Consider the following 15,119-nt stretch of genomic DNA (forward strand, 5'->3'; position numbering starts at 1 on the left):
TAATTAGTTTGTGAGAATCCGGCCACATTGACAAATGGGGTCTATTCTCCTGTTCGTGATCCACCTGTTTATGAAGAATATGAGATGATAACATACAGCTGTAACTTGGGGTATCGAATTGAGGGAGCAAGCACTACAACTTGTCATAATGGCCAATTTACTCCTCTATCTGCTACATGTCTTCAAGGTGTGCATTAGGTCCTTACATGATTGTTTTTCACAGTGTGGCAATATGGTGAAAGCCCCTCTTCTGGTTTACTTGTTCATGTTTATCTGCACTCTGTAAAATATGCTTGATTTCAGTATGTGAAACTGTACTACCTCTGGAAAACGGAAACTTTTCACCTAAAAGAGATCCATCAATATATGATGAAGGAGAGCAAGTTATTTATACATGCGATAGTGGTTACTCATTGGATGGTTTAAATTCAGTAACATGTGAATCAGGACAATTTTCTACATTGCTTGCAACGTGCTTGAGAGGTAAGTTTTTTTCTACAACAATTTAATGGATCCTCCTCATTGAATGGGGCTGTCCATACCATTCCAACATCAAACTTGGTGACATTTAAACTTGGCAACTTTTCTGTATCACTCACTTTTTACATTTGCATCCAGCTTGGGTCTTGGATCTACAATCGCCAAAATAAATTGCTGTAACATTTACAAATATTTATTGTTTATATTTCGAACCAATTTGGACCATTACAAAATGTACTATTTCAAACATGTGGTTATTTTGATAATGGTACTTATTTAGAAAGTGCATTATTTTTTATCCCTTCCACTAGTTTTGATAATTTTTGAATTGTTGCTTAATTTCAGTTTGTTCAAGTCCTCCTGTTTTAACAAATGGAGCTTTTACTCCAGTCAACGACCCAGACATGTATAATATAAATGATGTGGTTACCTACACTTGTAATAGTGGATATAGGTTAGATGGTGCGGACACAATCACTTGCCAAAGTGATGGCCAATTTTCATCTTTATCTGCAACTTGCACCAAAGGTAATACTCATAATCATTAACAAATAGGAAAGAAGTTTTTTGAAATACTTCTATTGCAGTGACTGTTTGTACAAATCCTCCTTCATTGTCTAATGGTGATTTGTCCCCTGTGCAAGATGTCTACTATGTTGATGATGTTGTAACCTACAGTTGCCACATTGGATTTGACTTATCAGGTTCATCTACTGTTGTTTGTGAAAGCAGTGGTCAATTTTCTGCCTTTTCAGCTACATGTACTGAAGGTAACAACATCTTATATTTAGAAAAACCTGTGTTGTAAGATTTAAGAAAAAATGGTAAAAACGCTAGTGGAGAAAGTAAAATAAAAATGTTTGAATGTTGAAATAATCACTGAAAGAGAACCTTTCTCAGTAGATATGTAAAGTACTGAGTTTTGGTTATTGTTTTTGCAAAATGGGCCTTGGTTATAAAAAAGATTATACTTCTACTGTACTTTCAAATGAAATCATTTAAAATTTCCATGTTTTTTAGCAAGTACATCCTGTTCTAATCCTCCCATTCTTACCAATGGGCAGTTTTCTCCTGTAAGAGATCCTTCAGTGTATGGATCGGGTGAAACTGTAACATACACATGTGACCCTGGATATGGTTTGTCTGGCAGTGATACTATAACTTGTCAGAACAGTGGAGAATTTACATCTTTAAGTGCTGTGTGTGAAAAAGGTAAGATTTTATAAAGGTTGTGGAAATAGGGATATAAAATATTTACCATGATAATAGTAATGTAATTGCAAGACTGTTTTGACTAGGGATTTTAAAATTATCAAACATTAGCTGTACACATAACCTGTTATTTTCTCCCAGATAATGAATTAGTGGAAATACTTTGTGGAAATTTTGGTTGAACATTAAGGTTTACTTGACAGTAAAACTATCAATTCATTTGAAATTGAGTAAAAAAAATAGTAACAGCCCTAGCTGTAAGTTGAAAAATTTGTCTAGTACGCTCATACAAAAAAATATACATTAGAAATTTATTTTTTAATGTTACTTTTTGGCTTAATTGTCATCTTTAGTGACTGTGTGTGAGAATCCAAGCTCAATACCAAATGGGGAATTTACACCTGTTCTGGACCCATTAATCTACAATGTTGGAGAAGTTATCACTTACACTTGTAACTCTGGATTCAGATTGGACGGATCTAGCACCATCACCTGTGAAAGCAGTGGACAGTTTTCAACCATTGGTGCAATCTGCACACAAAGTAGGGTTATTATGGGTCCCCTTCCCTGAAGGGGACTCATATTGATTTTACTCGAATTGTTTTTTGTTTTTTCTTTTTTTTTCTTCTTTTTTTTCTTCCCAAAGTTTGTCCGACTCGTTTTTCCATCAAATGTTTGATGGATTTGGCTGAAATTTACACAGATGGTAGATATAGTTATGTAGATGTGCATCCCACTTTGTTTTTGTTGATAACCCCAGTATTTACCCCGCTAGCCCCCTAAAATGGGTATTTTCCCCCCGAAGTTTGTCCTACTCGTTTTTCCATCAAATGTTTGATGGATTTGGCTGAAATTTACACAGATGGTAGATATAGTTATGTAGATGTGCATCCCACTTTGTTTTTGTTGATAACCCCAGTATTTACCCCGCTCGCCCCCTAAAATGGGTGTTTATGATTCGATCCCGGGCCGCACCTTTATATAACACAAGGTGATTTTACTTCGTTGCATACCAAAAATACCTTACTACAAGAAACATTCGCATTTGATTCAACATTCGCATATTGTCAGGTTGCAGAAAAACAGCATCAGGCGCACTAATCTGTTTAAAAAAATATAATAGTTGGACTTGTTTGCCAGTACATTTGAAATCCAAGTGTCTCTGCGGCCGCACAACTTTAATCAAAGGGCCGCCCGCGGGCCGCAGGTTGCCCATCACTGTCCTAAAGTGTAAAACGTATTTGTATGTTACTGGGCACCACAAACGAAAGATTTCTTTGGAGCAATAGTGTTACAAGGGCAACCAGTTGTATGTTGCTCGTTGGTGGGTTGCTTGGTGGTCGTTTTTGCGCCATGGCAGTTAGGGGCTTGTTAACAGCCCTATGACGTCAGAAACATTAACGGTTGTTGCTCAAAACACCTCTAGTGGTCGAAAAATTGGCGGATTGGGCTGAAATTTTGCAGTAGTATTGATTGAGTCATTGTGGTTTTTATATATTTTTTAGTTTGTGTGTCGAACCCAATTAGTTGCCCTACTAGCCCCCTAAAATGGGTCAGTTTTTTGAAACGTTAAATAGGACATACTTCAAACAATATCTGGGGTGAATCTAATTTTATAGTTTGTATTCTACATAGTATTATTATTTAAGCCCAGTGCCGATCACTGTGTTTTACCTTACAACACCCGACTTTCTCATGGTTATCTCTTGAATTGCATTATTTTCAACGTTGCACGTGTGGGGACCCATGAGTTTTTGCCTGCAGAAATGACTAAAGTTATAAAAGACGATGGCTAATATAGGACCCAATACAAAATAAGCATAGGAAATATATTTATGTTTTAAAATAGGTTATAGTGTATATGCAAGGGCAATATGTGCTAAGCCACCCTTCTAGTTATGTGTGCTAACGCTTTTCAAACAAAAATTTTGATAAATAAGATGCAACCCCTTTATTAATCAGCCATAAAATGAACAAAAGTTGTGAGAAAAGAAACTGTTTGAAATCATTATTTTCGATCAGTGATTCTCAAACTGTGTGCCGTGATATATTCCCTGTTTTTTGAAGCGCTAACATTCCCTGGCATTTTTGGATTCATGACAAATTCTGGTCTGCATGACAATGTTTAAAAGCTCATATTTTGTATTCATAATCAAAAACATCCTTACTAACCACAATAAAGTTGAAAATTAACATTCTTTGAACAAATTTTGTTATGTTTACCTGCAAAGCGGTTCGTGAAAGGAAATAGTTTGATGCGCGGCATGCTTAAAAAGTAAGAGAACCACCGTTAAGAATATTGAGAATATTAAAACATTTTACACAAGAATATTAAAACATTTTACAATGTCACAATATGTCTGTGCTTTTTTTTAAATCTAACTGCAACTGTATGTCAGGATTTTTGGGATTAATATTTATGTTTATAAATAAATTTCAACACAACAAATATGGTACTTAAGCCAGCAGCAATTATTACTATTTTTTTAGTTTGCACCCAACCACCAACTCTCACAAATGGTGTCTTCACTCCTGTTCGAACTCCATTTATTTATGACATCAATGAAGTTGTTACATACACATGTAACAGTGGATTTCGATTAGATGGTTCAGACACAGTTACTTGTCAGAGTGATGGTCAATTTTCATCATTAGCTGCAACTTGCACAGGAGGTATAGAAAGCACAAATATAGAACATGAAAAAGACAACTAAATCTAATAACACTTCTTTACATTTAGTTTGCACAGATCCACCAGTTCTTTTAAATGGGGAAATATCACCAGTAAGAAACCCAGCCTACTTTGAAGTGAATGAAGTTGTTACATATACATGTGATTCTGGTTATCGATTGGATGGATCAGATACTATTGTTTGTCTGTCTACTTACCAGTTTTCTCAATTTACTGCAGTTTGCACATTAGGTAATATAATCTGACATGGTTCATTTTATTACTAGCACTGTACTAGTTATACTCATGTATTATAGGTTGCATTAACCCACCAACTTTAAGTAATGGACGTTATACTCCAGTACATTCTCCATCATTTTATGATGTTAATGATGTCTTAAGTTATTCTTGCAATGTCGGTTTCGAACTTGAAGGTTCCAATACAGTAACATGTGAAAGCAATGGTGAATTTTCTGCATTGGCTGCCTCTTGTACCCAAGGTAACATTATGTTTTTATTTTAGGATTTTTTTATTTTAAACATTTGTATTTGTGAAATAGTGTGCCTCGATCCTCCTACACTTGAAAATGGACAATATCTTCCTGTACATGATCCACTGGTATATGCAATTGGTGATGTTGTCTCTTACGCTTGCCAAACTGGGTACAAACTGACTGGAGGTGACACGGTCACTTGTCAAAGTGATGGAACATTTACAAGCCTAACTGCATCTTGTGTACAAAGTGAGAACAAAGAATATTTAGAAACCAAATGTGGAATGTGTGAAAGTTTATTACCATTAGCTTATTTTTTTACAACTTCTGTTAAATACAGGGTGCCTGTTATTTCACATTTTGCAAGCTTTTTTCAAATGTGCATGTCTGTTTAATTATCTGTTTGTCTTTGCTACTGTTACAGTGTTGAACATGGTAAGTTTACAAAACCTGTTGACATGTTAGAATGTTTTGAAACCAATCATCAAAAATACTGACCATGCTGATAACTGGATGAACCTGCTAATCATGATGAAGCGATGTTGGTCTTAACTTCATTGTCTTGTCACAATAGTAAACTTGTAAATCAATTATTTTATTTTAGCCTATGATCACATTTACTTGACTTCAATTCCTTTTTTTCAAAGTTATAATCCGGTAAATGTTACTAATTTTTTTAAGCAATAACTAAACATTGTTTTGTTTTCTGGCATTTTTGTTCAGTAAAATACTTCCTTATCTTTATCAAGTAATAACAAAACTGCTGTACTGTAACAGCAAGAAATACTTTGATATTCGCTACTGTGTGATTCAAATGAAATTATCCAGTGCCACACAAATTGAAATTGGCATTCACCTCATAGGCAGCTAGTTTTATATAATGCCTTCCGCAGAATCAAATCACACCTTCATGTTCTGTAAGTGTGTTTTGTTTTTGTGGTACTTTTTGTCCCCGGAAAAATTGGAATAAGCGCAACACTTTTAGTGAACAACAACATGTTGCAACGTCACTTGCATTGGTCAGCTATAGTGTGTACTAACTCTGATTTGGTTTAAATGGCTACAGTGATTTTGACAATTTTGTCTTAACAATACCAATAACGGATGGTTGAAAAGTAAAAATTGATGTTTTTCCACACATTGTATTATATATGCAGAAATTTTATGTGGAACCCTTGTGTTTCTCATTTAGTTTATTTAAAAAAAATTGTAACAAACGTTTTTGTCCAACCAAAAATCCATAGTGGCAGCCACACCGCCCTAAATGTTCAAGGTGGTGGGGCCACCACACAATAATCTAACTGATAACTATGACTGAATATTTAATTAACAGGGGCATTGTTGTTCATATACTATTAATCCCATTACATTATTGTCATTTTTGTTGTCAAATTTTATTGTTGGGAAATGACAGTTTACATCCCTGTACCAACTCTTACATATTTCAACTCCACATTCATAACCTACCTTATTTCTGTCAATTAAAGAAAAACATGTTACATTTGTTTCCCAGTTTGCACCCAACCACCAACTCTCACAAATGGTGCTTTCACTCCTGTGCGAAATTCTATGATTTATGATATCAATGAAGTTGTTACATACACATGTGACAGTGGATTTCGATTAGATGGTCCAGACACAGTTACTTGTCAGAGTGATGGTCAATTTTCATCATTGGCTGCAACTTGCACACAAAGTATTTAATGTTTTACTTAATTTGTAAAATAAAATTGCAGAACTTGTTTAATATGTTGATTTCTGATGAATTTACCAGTTTGCTGTGTTATTTGTTATATTGATGTAACACAAACTCACCCAAATTTGTTTTTCAGTTTGCACCCAACCACCAACTCTCACAAATGGTGTCTTCACTCCTGTTCGAACTCCATTTATTTATGACATCAATGAAGTTGTTACATACTCATGTGACAGTGGATTTCGATTAGATGGTTCAGACACAGTTACTTGTCAGAGTGATGGTCAATTTTCATCATTGGCTGCAACTTGCACACAAAGTATTTGAAGTTTTCGTTAATTTGTTTCCTCATGTGGAAAAAAATTGTCTAATTTGTTGGTTCCTGATCAATTTACCAGTTTGCTTCATTATTTGCTTTATTTTTGTAAAACAAACTTACCATAATTGATTTTTCAGTTTGCACCCAACCACCAACTCTCACAAATGGTGTCTTCACTCCTGTCCGAACTCCATTTATTTATGACATCAATGAAGTTGTTACATACGCATGTGACAGTGGATTTCGATTAGATGGTTCAGACACAGTTACTTGTCAGAGTGATGGTCAATTTTCATCATTGGCTGCAACTTGCACACAAAGTATTTGAAGTTTTAGTAAATTTGTTTTGCCAAAGTGAATAATTTGTCTAATATGTTGGTTCCTGATCAATTTCATTGTTTGCTTTATTATTTGTTTTATTCTTGTGAAACAAACTCACCATAATTGATTTTTCAGTTTGCACCCAACCACCGACTCTCATAAATGGTGTCTTCAATCCTGTTCGAACTCCATTTATTTATGACATCAATGAAGTTGTTACATACTCATGTGACAGTGGATTTCGATTAGATGGTTCAGACACAGTTACTTGTCAGAGTGATGGTCAATTTTCATCATTGGCTGCAACTTGCACACAAAGTATTTCAAGTTTTTGTTAATTTGTTTCCTCATGTGGAAAAAAAATTGTTTAATATGTTGGTTCCTGATCAATTTACCAGTTTGCTTCATTATTTGTTTTATTTTTTGAAAAACAAACTTACCATAATTGATTTTTCAGTTTGCACCCAACCACCAACTCTCACAAATGGTGTCTTCACTCCTGTTCGAACTCCATTTATTTATGACATCAATGAAGTTGTTACATACGCATGTGACAGTGGATTTCGATTAGATGGTTCAGACACAGTTACTTGTCAGAGTGATGGTCAATTTTCATCATTGGCTGCAACTTGCACACAAAGTATTTGAAGTTTTAGTAAATTTGTTTTGCCAAAGTGAATAATTTTTCTAATATTTTGGTTCCTGATCAATTTTATTGTTTGCTTTATTATTTGTTTTATTCTTGTGAAACAAACTCACCATAATTGATTTTTCAGTTTGCACCCAACCACCAACTCTCACAAATGGTGTCTTCAATCCTGTTCGAACTCCATTTATTTATGACATCAATGAAGTTGTTACATACTCATGTGACAGTGGATTTCGATTAGATGGTTCAGACACAGTTACTTGTCAGAGTGATGGTCAATTTTCATCATTGGCTGCAACTTGCACACAAAGTATTTGAAGTTTTTGTTAATTTGTTTCCTCATGTGGAAAAAAAATTGTCTAATTTGTTGGTTCCTGATCAATTTACCAGTTTGCTTCATTATTTGTTTTATTTTTGTAAAACCAACCTACCATAATTGATTTTTCAGTTTGCACCCAACCACCAACTCTCACAAATGGTGTGTTCACTCCTGTTCGAACTCCATTTATTTATGACATCAATGAAGTTGTTACATACACATGTGACAGTGGATTTCGATTAGATGGTTCAGACACAGTTACTTGTCAGAGTGATGGTCAATTTTCATCATTGGCTGCAACTTGCACACAAAGTATTTAATGTTTTAGTTAATTTGTTATGTCAAATTGCAGAACTTGTTTAATATGTTGGTTCCTGATCAATTTACCAGTTTTCTACATTGTTTATCTTATTTTTGTAAAACAAACTCACCATAATTGATTTTTCAGTTTGCACCCAACCACCAACTCTCACAAATGGTGTCTTCACTCCTGTTCGAACTCCATTTATTTATGACATCAATGAAGTTGTTACATACACATGTGACAGTGGATTTCGATTAGATGGTTCAGACACAGTTACTTGTCAGAGTGATGGTCAATTTTCATCGTTGGCTGCAACTTGCACACAAAGTATTTGAAGTTTTAGTTTCTTTGTTTTGCCAAAGTGAATAATTTTTCTAATATTTTGGTTCCTGATCAATTTCATTGTTTGCTTTATTATTTGTTTTATTTTTGTAAAACAAACTCACCATAATTGATTTTTCAGTTTGCACCCAACCACCAACTCTCACAAATGGTGTCTTCACTCCTGTTCGAACTCCATTTATTTATGACATCAATGAAGTTGTTACATACTCATGTGACAGTGGATTTCGATTAGACGGTTCAGACACAGTTACTTGTCAGAGTGATGGTCAATTTTCATCATTGGCTGCAACTTGCACACAAAGTATATTTGAAGTTTTTGTTAATTTGTTTCCTCAAGTGGAAAAAAATGTCTAATTTGTTGGCTCCTGATCAATTTACCAGTTTGCTTCATTATTTGTTTTATTGGTGCAAAACAAACTTACCATAATTGATTTTTCAGTTTGCACCCAACCACCAACTCTCACAAATGGTGTCTTCACTCCTGTTCGAACTCCATTTATTTATGACATCAATGAAGTTGTTACATACGCATGTGACAGTGGATTTCGATTAGATGGTTCAGACACAGTTACTTGTCAGAGTGATGGTCAATTTTCATCATTGGCTGCAACTTGCACACAAAGTATTTGAAGTTTTAGTAAATTTGTTTTGCCAAAGTGGATAATTTTTCTAATATTTTGGTTCCTGATCAATTTTATTGTTTGCTTCATTATTTGTTTTATTTTTGTAAAACAAACTCACCATAATTGATTTTTCAGTTTGCACCCAACCACCAACTCTCACAAATGGTGTCTTCACTCCTGTTCGAACTCCATTTATTTATGACACCAATGAAGTTGTTACATACTCATGTGACAGTGGATTTCGATTAGATGGTTCAGACACAGTTACTTGTCAGGGTGATGGTCAATTTTCATCATTGGCTGCAACTTGCACACAAAGTATTTCAAGTTTTTGTTAATTTGTTTCCTCATGTGGAAAAAAAATTGTCTAATATTTTGGTTCCTGATCAATTTCCAGTTTGCTTCATTATTTGTTTTATTTTTGTAAAACAAACTTACCATAATTGATTTTTCAGTTTGCACCCAACCACCAACTCTCACAAATGGTGTCTTCACTCCTGTTCGAACTCCATTTATTTATGACATCAATGAAGTTGTTACATACGCATGTGACAGTGGATTTCGATTAGATGGTTCAGACACAGTTACTTGTCAGAGTGATGGTCAATTTTCATCATTGGCTGCAACTTGCACACAAAGTATTTGAAGTTTTAGTAAATTTGTTTTGCCAAAGTGAATAATTTGTCTAATATTTTGGTTCCTGATCAATTTACCAGTTTGCTGTGTTATTTGTTTTATTTTTGTAAAACAAACTCACCATAATTGATTTTTCAGTTTGCACCCAACCACCGACTCTCACAAATGGTGTCTTCACTCCTGTTCGAACTCCATTTATTTATGACATCAATGAAGTTGTTACATACGCATGTGACAGTGGATTTCGATTAGATGGTTCAGACACAGTTACTTGTCAGAGTGATGGTCAATTTTCATCATTGGCTGCAACTTGCACACAAAGTATTTGAAGTTTTAGTTTCTTTGTTTTGCCAAAGTGAATAATTTGTCTAATATTTTGGTTCCTGATCAATTTCATTGTTTGCTTTATTATTTGTTTTATTTTTGTAAAACAAACTCACCATAATTGATTTTTCAGTTTGCACCCAACCACCAACTCTCACAAATGGTGTCTTCACTCCTGTTCGAACTCCATTTATTTATGACATCAATGAAGTTGTTACATACGCATGTGACAGTGGATTTCGATTAGATGGTTCAGACACAGTTACTTGTCAGAGTGATGGTCAATTTTCATCATTGGCTGCAACTTGCACACAAAGTATTTAATGTTTTAGTTAATTTGTTATGTCAAATTGGAGAACTTGTTTAATATGTTGGTTCCTGATCAATTTACCAGTTTTCTACATTGTTTGTCTTATTTTTGTAAAACAAACTCACCATAATTGATTTTTCAGTTTGCACTCAACCACAAACTCTCACAAATGGTGTGTTCACTCCTGTTCGAACTCCATTTATTTATGACATCAATGAAGTTGTTACATACACATGTGACAGTGGATTTCGATTAGATGGTTCAGACACAGTTACTTGTCAGAGTGATGGTCAATTTTCATCATTGGCTGCAACTTGCACACAAAGTATTTGAAGTTTTTGTTAATTTGTTTCCTCAAGTGGAAAAAATGTCTAATTTGTTGGTTCCTGATCAATTTACCAGTTTGCTACATTATTTGTCTTATTTTTGTAAAACAAACTCACCATAATTGATTTTTCAGTTTGCACCCAACCACCAACTCTCACAAATGGTGTCTTCACTCCTGTTCGAACTCCATTTATTTATGACATCAATGAAGTTGTTACATACGCATGTGACAGTGGATTTCGATTAGATGGTTCAGACACAGTTACTTGTCAGAGTGATGGTCAATTTTCATCATTGGCTGCAACTTGCACACAAAGTATTTGAAGTTTTAGTTTCTTTGTTTTGCCAAAGTGAATAATTTTTCTAATATTTTGGTTCCTCATCAATTTTATTGTTTGCTTTATTATTTGTTTTATTTTTGTAAAACAAACTCACCATAATTGATTTTTCAGTTTGCACCCAACCTCCAACTCTCACAAATGGTGTCTTCACTCCTGTTCAAACTCCATTTATTTATGACATCAATGAAGTTGTTACATACACATGTGATAGTGGATTTCGATTAGATGGTTCAGACACAGTTACTTGTCAGAGTGATGGTCAATTTTCATCATTGACTGCAACTTGCACACAAAGTATTTGAAGTTTTTGTTAATTGGTCCTGTCAAATTGGAGAACTTGTTTAATATGTTGGTTCCTGATCAATTTACCAGTTTGCTGTGTTATTTGTTTTATTGGTGTAAAACAAACGTACCATAATTGATTTTTCAGTTTGCACCCAACCACCAACTCTCACAAATGGTGTCTTCACTCCTGTTCGAACTCCATTTATTTATGACATCAATGAAGTTGTTACATACACATGTGACAGTGGATTTCGATTAGATGGTTCAGACACAGTTACTTGTCAGAGTGATGGTCAATTTTCATCATTGGCTGCAACTTGCACACAAAGTATTTGAAGTTTTTGTTAATTTGTTTCCTCAAGTGGAAAAAATGTCTAATTTGTTGGTTCCTGATCAATTTACCAGTTTGCTACATTATTTGTCTTATTTTTGTAAAACAAACTCACCATAATTGATTTTTCAGTTTGCACCCAACCACCAACTCTCACAAATGGTGTCTTCACTCCTGTTCGAACTCCATTTATTTATGACATCAATGAAGTTGTTACATACGCATGTGACAGTGGATTTCGATTAGATGGTTCAGACACAGTTACTTGTCAGAGTGATGGTCAATTTTCATCATTGGCTGCAACTTGCACACAAAGTATTTGAAGTTTTAGTTTCTTTGTTTTGCCAAAGTGAATAATTTGTCTAATATTTTGGTTCCTGATCAATTTTATTGTTTGCTTTATTATTTGTTTTATTTTTGTAAAACAAACTCACCATAATTGATTTTTCAGTTTGCACCCAACCACCAACTCTCACAAATGGTGTCTTCACTCCTGTTCGAACTCCATTTATTTATGACATCAATGAAGTTGTTACATACACATGTGACAGTGGATTTCGATTAGATGGTTCAGACACAGTTACTTGTCAGAGTGATGGTCAATTTTCATCATTGACTGCAACTTGCACACAAAGTATTTGAAGTTTTTGTTAATTGGTCCTGTCAAATTGGAGAACTTGTTTAATATGTTGGTTCCTGATCAATTTACCAGTTTGCTGTGTTATTTGTTTTATTGGTGTAAAACAAACGTACCATAATTGATTTTTCAGTTTGCACCCAACCACCGACTCTCACAAATGGTGTCTTCACTCCTGTTCGAACTCCATTTATTTATGACATCAATGAAGTTGTTACATACACCTGTGATATTGGATATATTTTATCTGGTGTCAGCACAGTTACTTGCCAAAACAATGGGGACTTTTCCTCTTTATCTGCAACTTGTACCGAAGGTATTTGTTTTAAAATCTGAAGGTTTCTTTGTTTCTTATGCTTCTTTATTTTGCAGTGGTCTGTTCATCACCACCTAATTTGCTGAATGCAGTTTTCTCCCCAATTAACATTCCATCATCATACTCTTATAATTCTGTTGTTACATATAGTTGCAATTCAGGATTTCAATTGAATGGAGTTAGTACCATCACATGTCAAGCTGATGGTCAATTTTCAGCATTGTCTGCAACATGTTCAGCAGGTTTGTTATTGTTCCTTGAATATTTGGTATTGATTATTTATGTACCATCTAAAAAATTACTACAACAAAAAAATATTTTTTGAACATGTTTTGACATTTATTTGAAAAGATACGTTGCACCTGTGTATTTTTAGCAATGAACAGTAAAATTTGATTCATAATTTGATTTGATGATTTGATGTATATTATAAAAAAATACTTGATTTAATGCATGCGGTCTGGTTTTCTTCTGTAAAAGTTTATAAAACGTGTCTGTGGTAAGGAATATGTGAAACCACGAAAAACTAAGCATAAAAAATCAGCATTTTGAGTTTATTTTTTTGACTAAACTTATGGTGTTTACCTAAGTTTTCCTTCACTCTCCTTTTTAAGATTGCTCTTTTAATCCATGTCAAAACTTTGGACTGTGCATTAGTGGACAATCTGTTTGTTGCGTGTGTGAGCCACAGTACAATGGACTATTCTGTGGTAAGTTTGTGACATCATTTTGTGATTAAAAAAAAATCTATTTCTGACTATACTGTTTCTACATACTATGTGTTGTAATGTTAGAATGGATTACTGTTGGTGTGATTGACTACCAACCTCTGATTACAACTGCAAGCTCATATGACATAGCATCATTAATTTGTCTGATGGAGGATTCAAGTGCCACTTTGGTTTCACCTGATGTTTCAGTGAGAACTTCCATTCAATCAGCTGTTAGTTCCACTCCAACTGTTTTAAGTACTGGGCTCTTGTGGTTAAACATTGTAAAAATTGGTAAGCATTTTACTTTAGTTTTCTACATATTTGGCTACATTTCATTAGTGTTGACTTACAGTTTTATTTGGCTTTTCTTTTTTGGTTGGCTTTAATTACAAAATGTACATAAACATGCTATTGATTTTGGTACAATATATCTTATCAATTTTCTGTTTAGGGAATGCATGGTTTTATGGAAGTTCTGGATCACAAGTGTCAGTATTGAACTTCTCTCCCACTGCTTCATTAACCAACAGTTGTGTGGTTATGGAAACAACATCTCCATTTTTCTGGTTTGATGTATCTTGTTCTAGTACTCTCGCGAATGTGTTCTGTGAACGTCCAAGTGTAACAGAAAACTGTCTTTTTTAATATATTCTCATTTGCATAGCCTTGTTTTTCTGGCCAAAAAATCACTGTCAATAAATAGATTTTATTCTTCTTGTTAGTTTGTGTATTTTAGATAAAGTAATAGTAGGCAGCTTTCACAATACATATGTTTGCTCATACTCATACATTTGATAAACTAATCTACTACAAGAATTTCAAGTATCATCAGCAACCATAGAAATACAGGGTCAATACTTTCGTGTGTAACGGAATAAAAAGTCGAAGAAAGCAATTACGCCTAATATGCGCTTGCTTTACCGACTTGCAGTGTTTAAAGTTATCATGCCTAATGCTGGAAGTCCTCGAATTTGGTGCACGTGGATGACGTTTTCTTTTAAACTGACGTATTAAAATCCAATAGCCTACCCTGGATTTTTTTTTTTTTTTTTTTTTTTTTTGATAACAGAAAACTGCAGCTGCTATCAATAGGATAGCCGTGTACGACAAAAATCAAATATCAATTCAAGAATACCATCACGTAGGCGACACATGAAAAAAATAGTTGAAACCTGATGATTTTAGTTTATTGTGAAGTTGGTGGTCACATACAGCTGTCGTTAATACGCCAAGGCCGGTCGCAAACCATGGGCGTGGTACCGTGTGTCCATGTATACTCAATTACTAAAAAACTTTATTTGATAGCAAGGCCAGTACTGGAATAAAGGAAGTTGTTTAGTTAGTTTCATCAACTTTACAAATTCTTATTACATTGTGCACCATGAAATTACATGTGTTAACATACTTTACCGAAATTTTCAGGGGTGAGAGATAATCGAAGTGAAGACCTGCATATTCCAGAATAG

At 34.3% G+C, this 15,119-nt stretch overlaps 1 protein-coding gene across 9 annotated transcripts in view; it reads left to right on the top strand.

Moving 5' to 3' along the window:
• Window positions 1-14,367, top strand: part of LOC145213807 (complement receptor type 1-like) — a 35,492-nt gene extending 21,125 nt beyond the window's left edge. For 4 of the 9 annotated variants that reach the window (XM_080082205.1, XM_080082207.1, XM_080082208.1 and 1 more), the window contains 35 exons: window positions 8-187; window positions 304-483; window positions 826-1,008; window positions 1,068-1,250; window positions 1,501-1,692; window positions 2,046-2,234; window positions 4,183-4,365; window positions 4,433-4,615; window positions 4,681-4,863; window positions 4,924-5,106; window positions 6,371-6,553; window positions 6,690-6,872; window positions 7,010-7,192; window positions 7,329-7,511; window positions 7,651-7,833; window positions 7,970-8,152; window positions 8,291-8,473; window positions 8,610-8,792; window positions 8,929-9,111; window positions 9,250-9,432; window positions 9,569-9,751; window positions 9,889-10,071; window positions 10,208-10,390; window positions 10,527-10,709; window positions 10,846-11,028; window positions 11,164-11,346; window positions 11,483-11,665; window positions 11,802-11,984; window positions 12,120-12,302; window positions 12,439-12,621; window positions 12,758-12,940; window positions 12,997-13,182; window positions 13,555-13,650; window positions 13,735-13,944; window positions 14,105-14,367. In XM_080082205.1, coding sequence (XP_079938331.1) covers window positions 8-187; window positions 304-483; window positions 826-1,008; window positions 1,068-1,250; window positions 1,501-1,692; window positions 2,046-2,234; window positions 4,183-4,365; window positions 4,433-4,615; window positions 4,681-4,863; window positions 4,924-5,106; window positions 6,371-6,553; window positions 6,690-6,872; window positions 7,010-7,192; window positions 7,329-7,511; window positions 7,651-7,833; window positions 7,970-8,152; window positions 8,291-8,473; window positions 8,610-8,792; window positions 8,929-9,111; window positions 9,250-9,432; window positions 9,569-9,751; window positions 9,889-10,071; window positions 10,208-10,390; window positions 10,527-10,709; window positions 10,846-11,028; window positions 11,164-11,346; window positions 11,483-11,665; window positions 11,802-11,984; window positions 12,120-12,302; window positions 12,439-12,621; window positions 12,758-12,940; window positions 12,997-13,182; window positions 13,555-13,650; window positions 13,735-13,944; window positions 14,105-14,298 — 6,368 coding nt within the window. In that variant the 3' untranslated portion in view covers window positions 14,299-14,367. The remainder of the gene's footprint in view (window positions 1-7; window positions 188-303; window positions 484-825; window positions 1,009-1,067; window positions 1,251-1,500; window positions 1,693-2,045; window positions 2,235-4,182; window positions 4,366-4,432; window positions 4,616-4,680; window positions 4,864-4,923; window positions 5,107-6,370; window positions 6,554-6,689; window positions 6,873-7,009; window positions 7,193-7,328; window positions 7,512-7,650; window positions 7,834-7,969; window positions 8,153-8,290; window positions 8,474-8,609; window positions 8,793-8,928; window positions 9,112-9,249; window positions 9,433-9,568; window positions 9,752-9,888; window positions 10,072-10,207; window positions 10,391-10,526; window positions 10,710-10,845; window positions 11,029-11,163; window positions 11,347-11,482; window positions 11,666-11,801; window positions 11,985-12,119; window positions 12,303-12,438; window positions 12,622-12,757; window positions 12,941-12,996; window positions 13,183-13,554; window positions 13,651-13,734; window positions 13,945-14,104) is intronic. The other 5 variants (XM_080082209.1, XM_080082206.1, XM_080082210.1 and 2 more) reach the window with 5 other exon arrangements.
• Window positions 14,368-15,119: the final 752 nt, after the last annotated feature.

The sequence above is a fragment of the Phallusia mammillata genome, chromosome 2 (genome assembly GCF_965637545.1).
Source record: "Phallusia mammillata chromosome 2, kaPhaMamm4.hap1.1, whole genome shotgun sequence".
NCBI lineage: Eukaryota > Metazoa > Chordata > Ascidiacea > Phlebobranchia > Ascidiidae > Phallusia > Phallusia mammillata.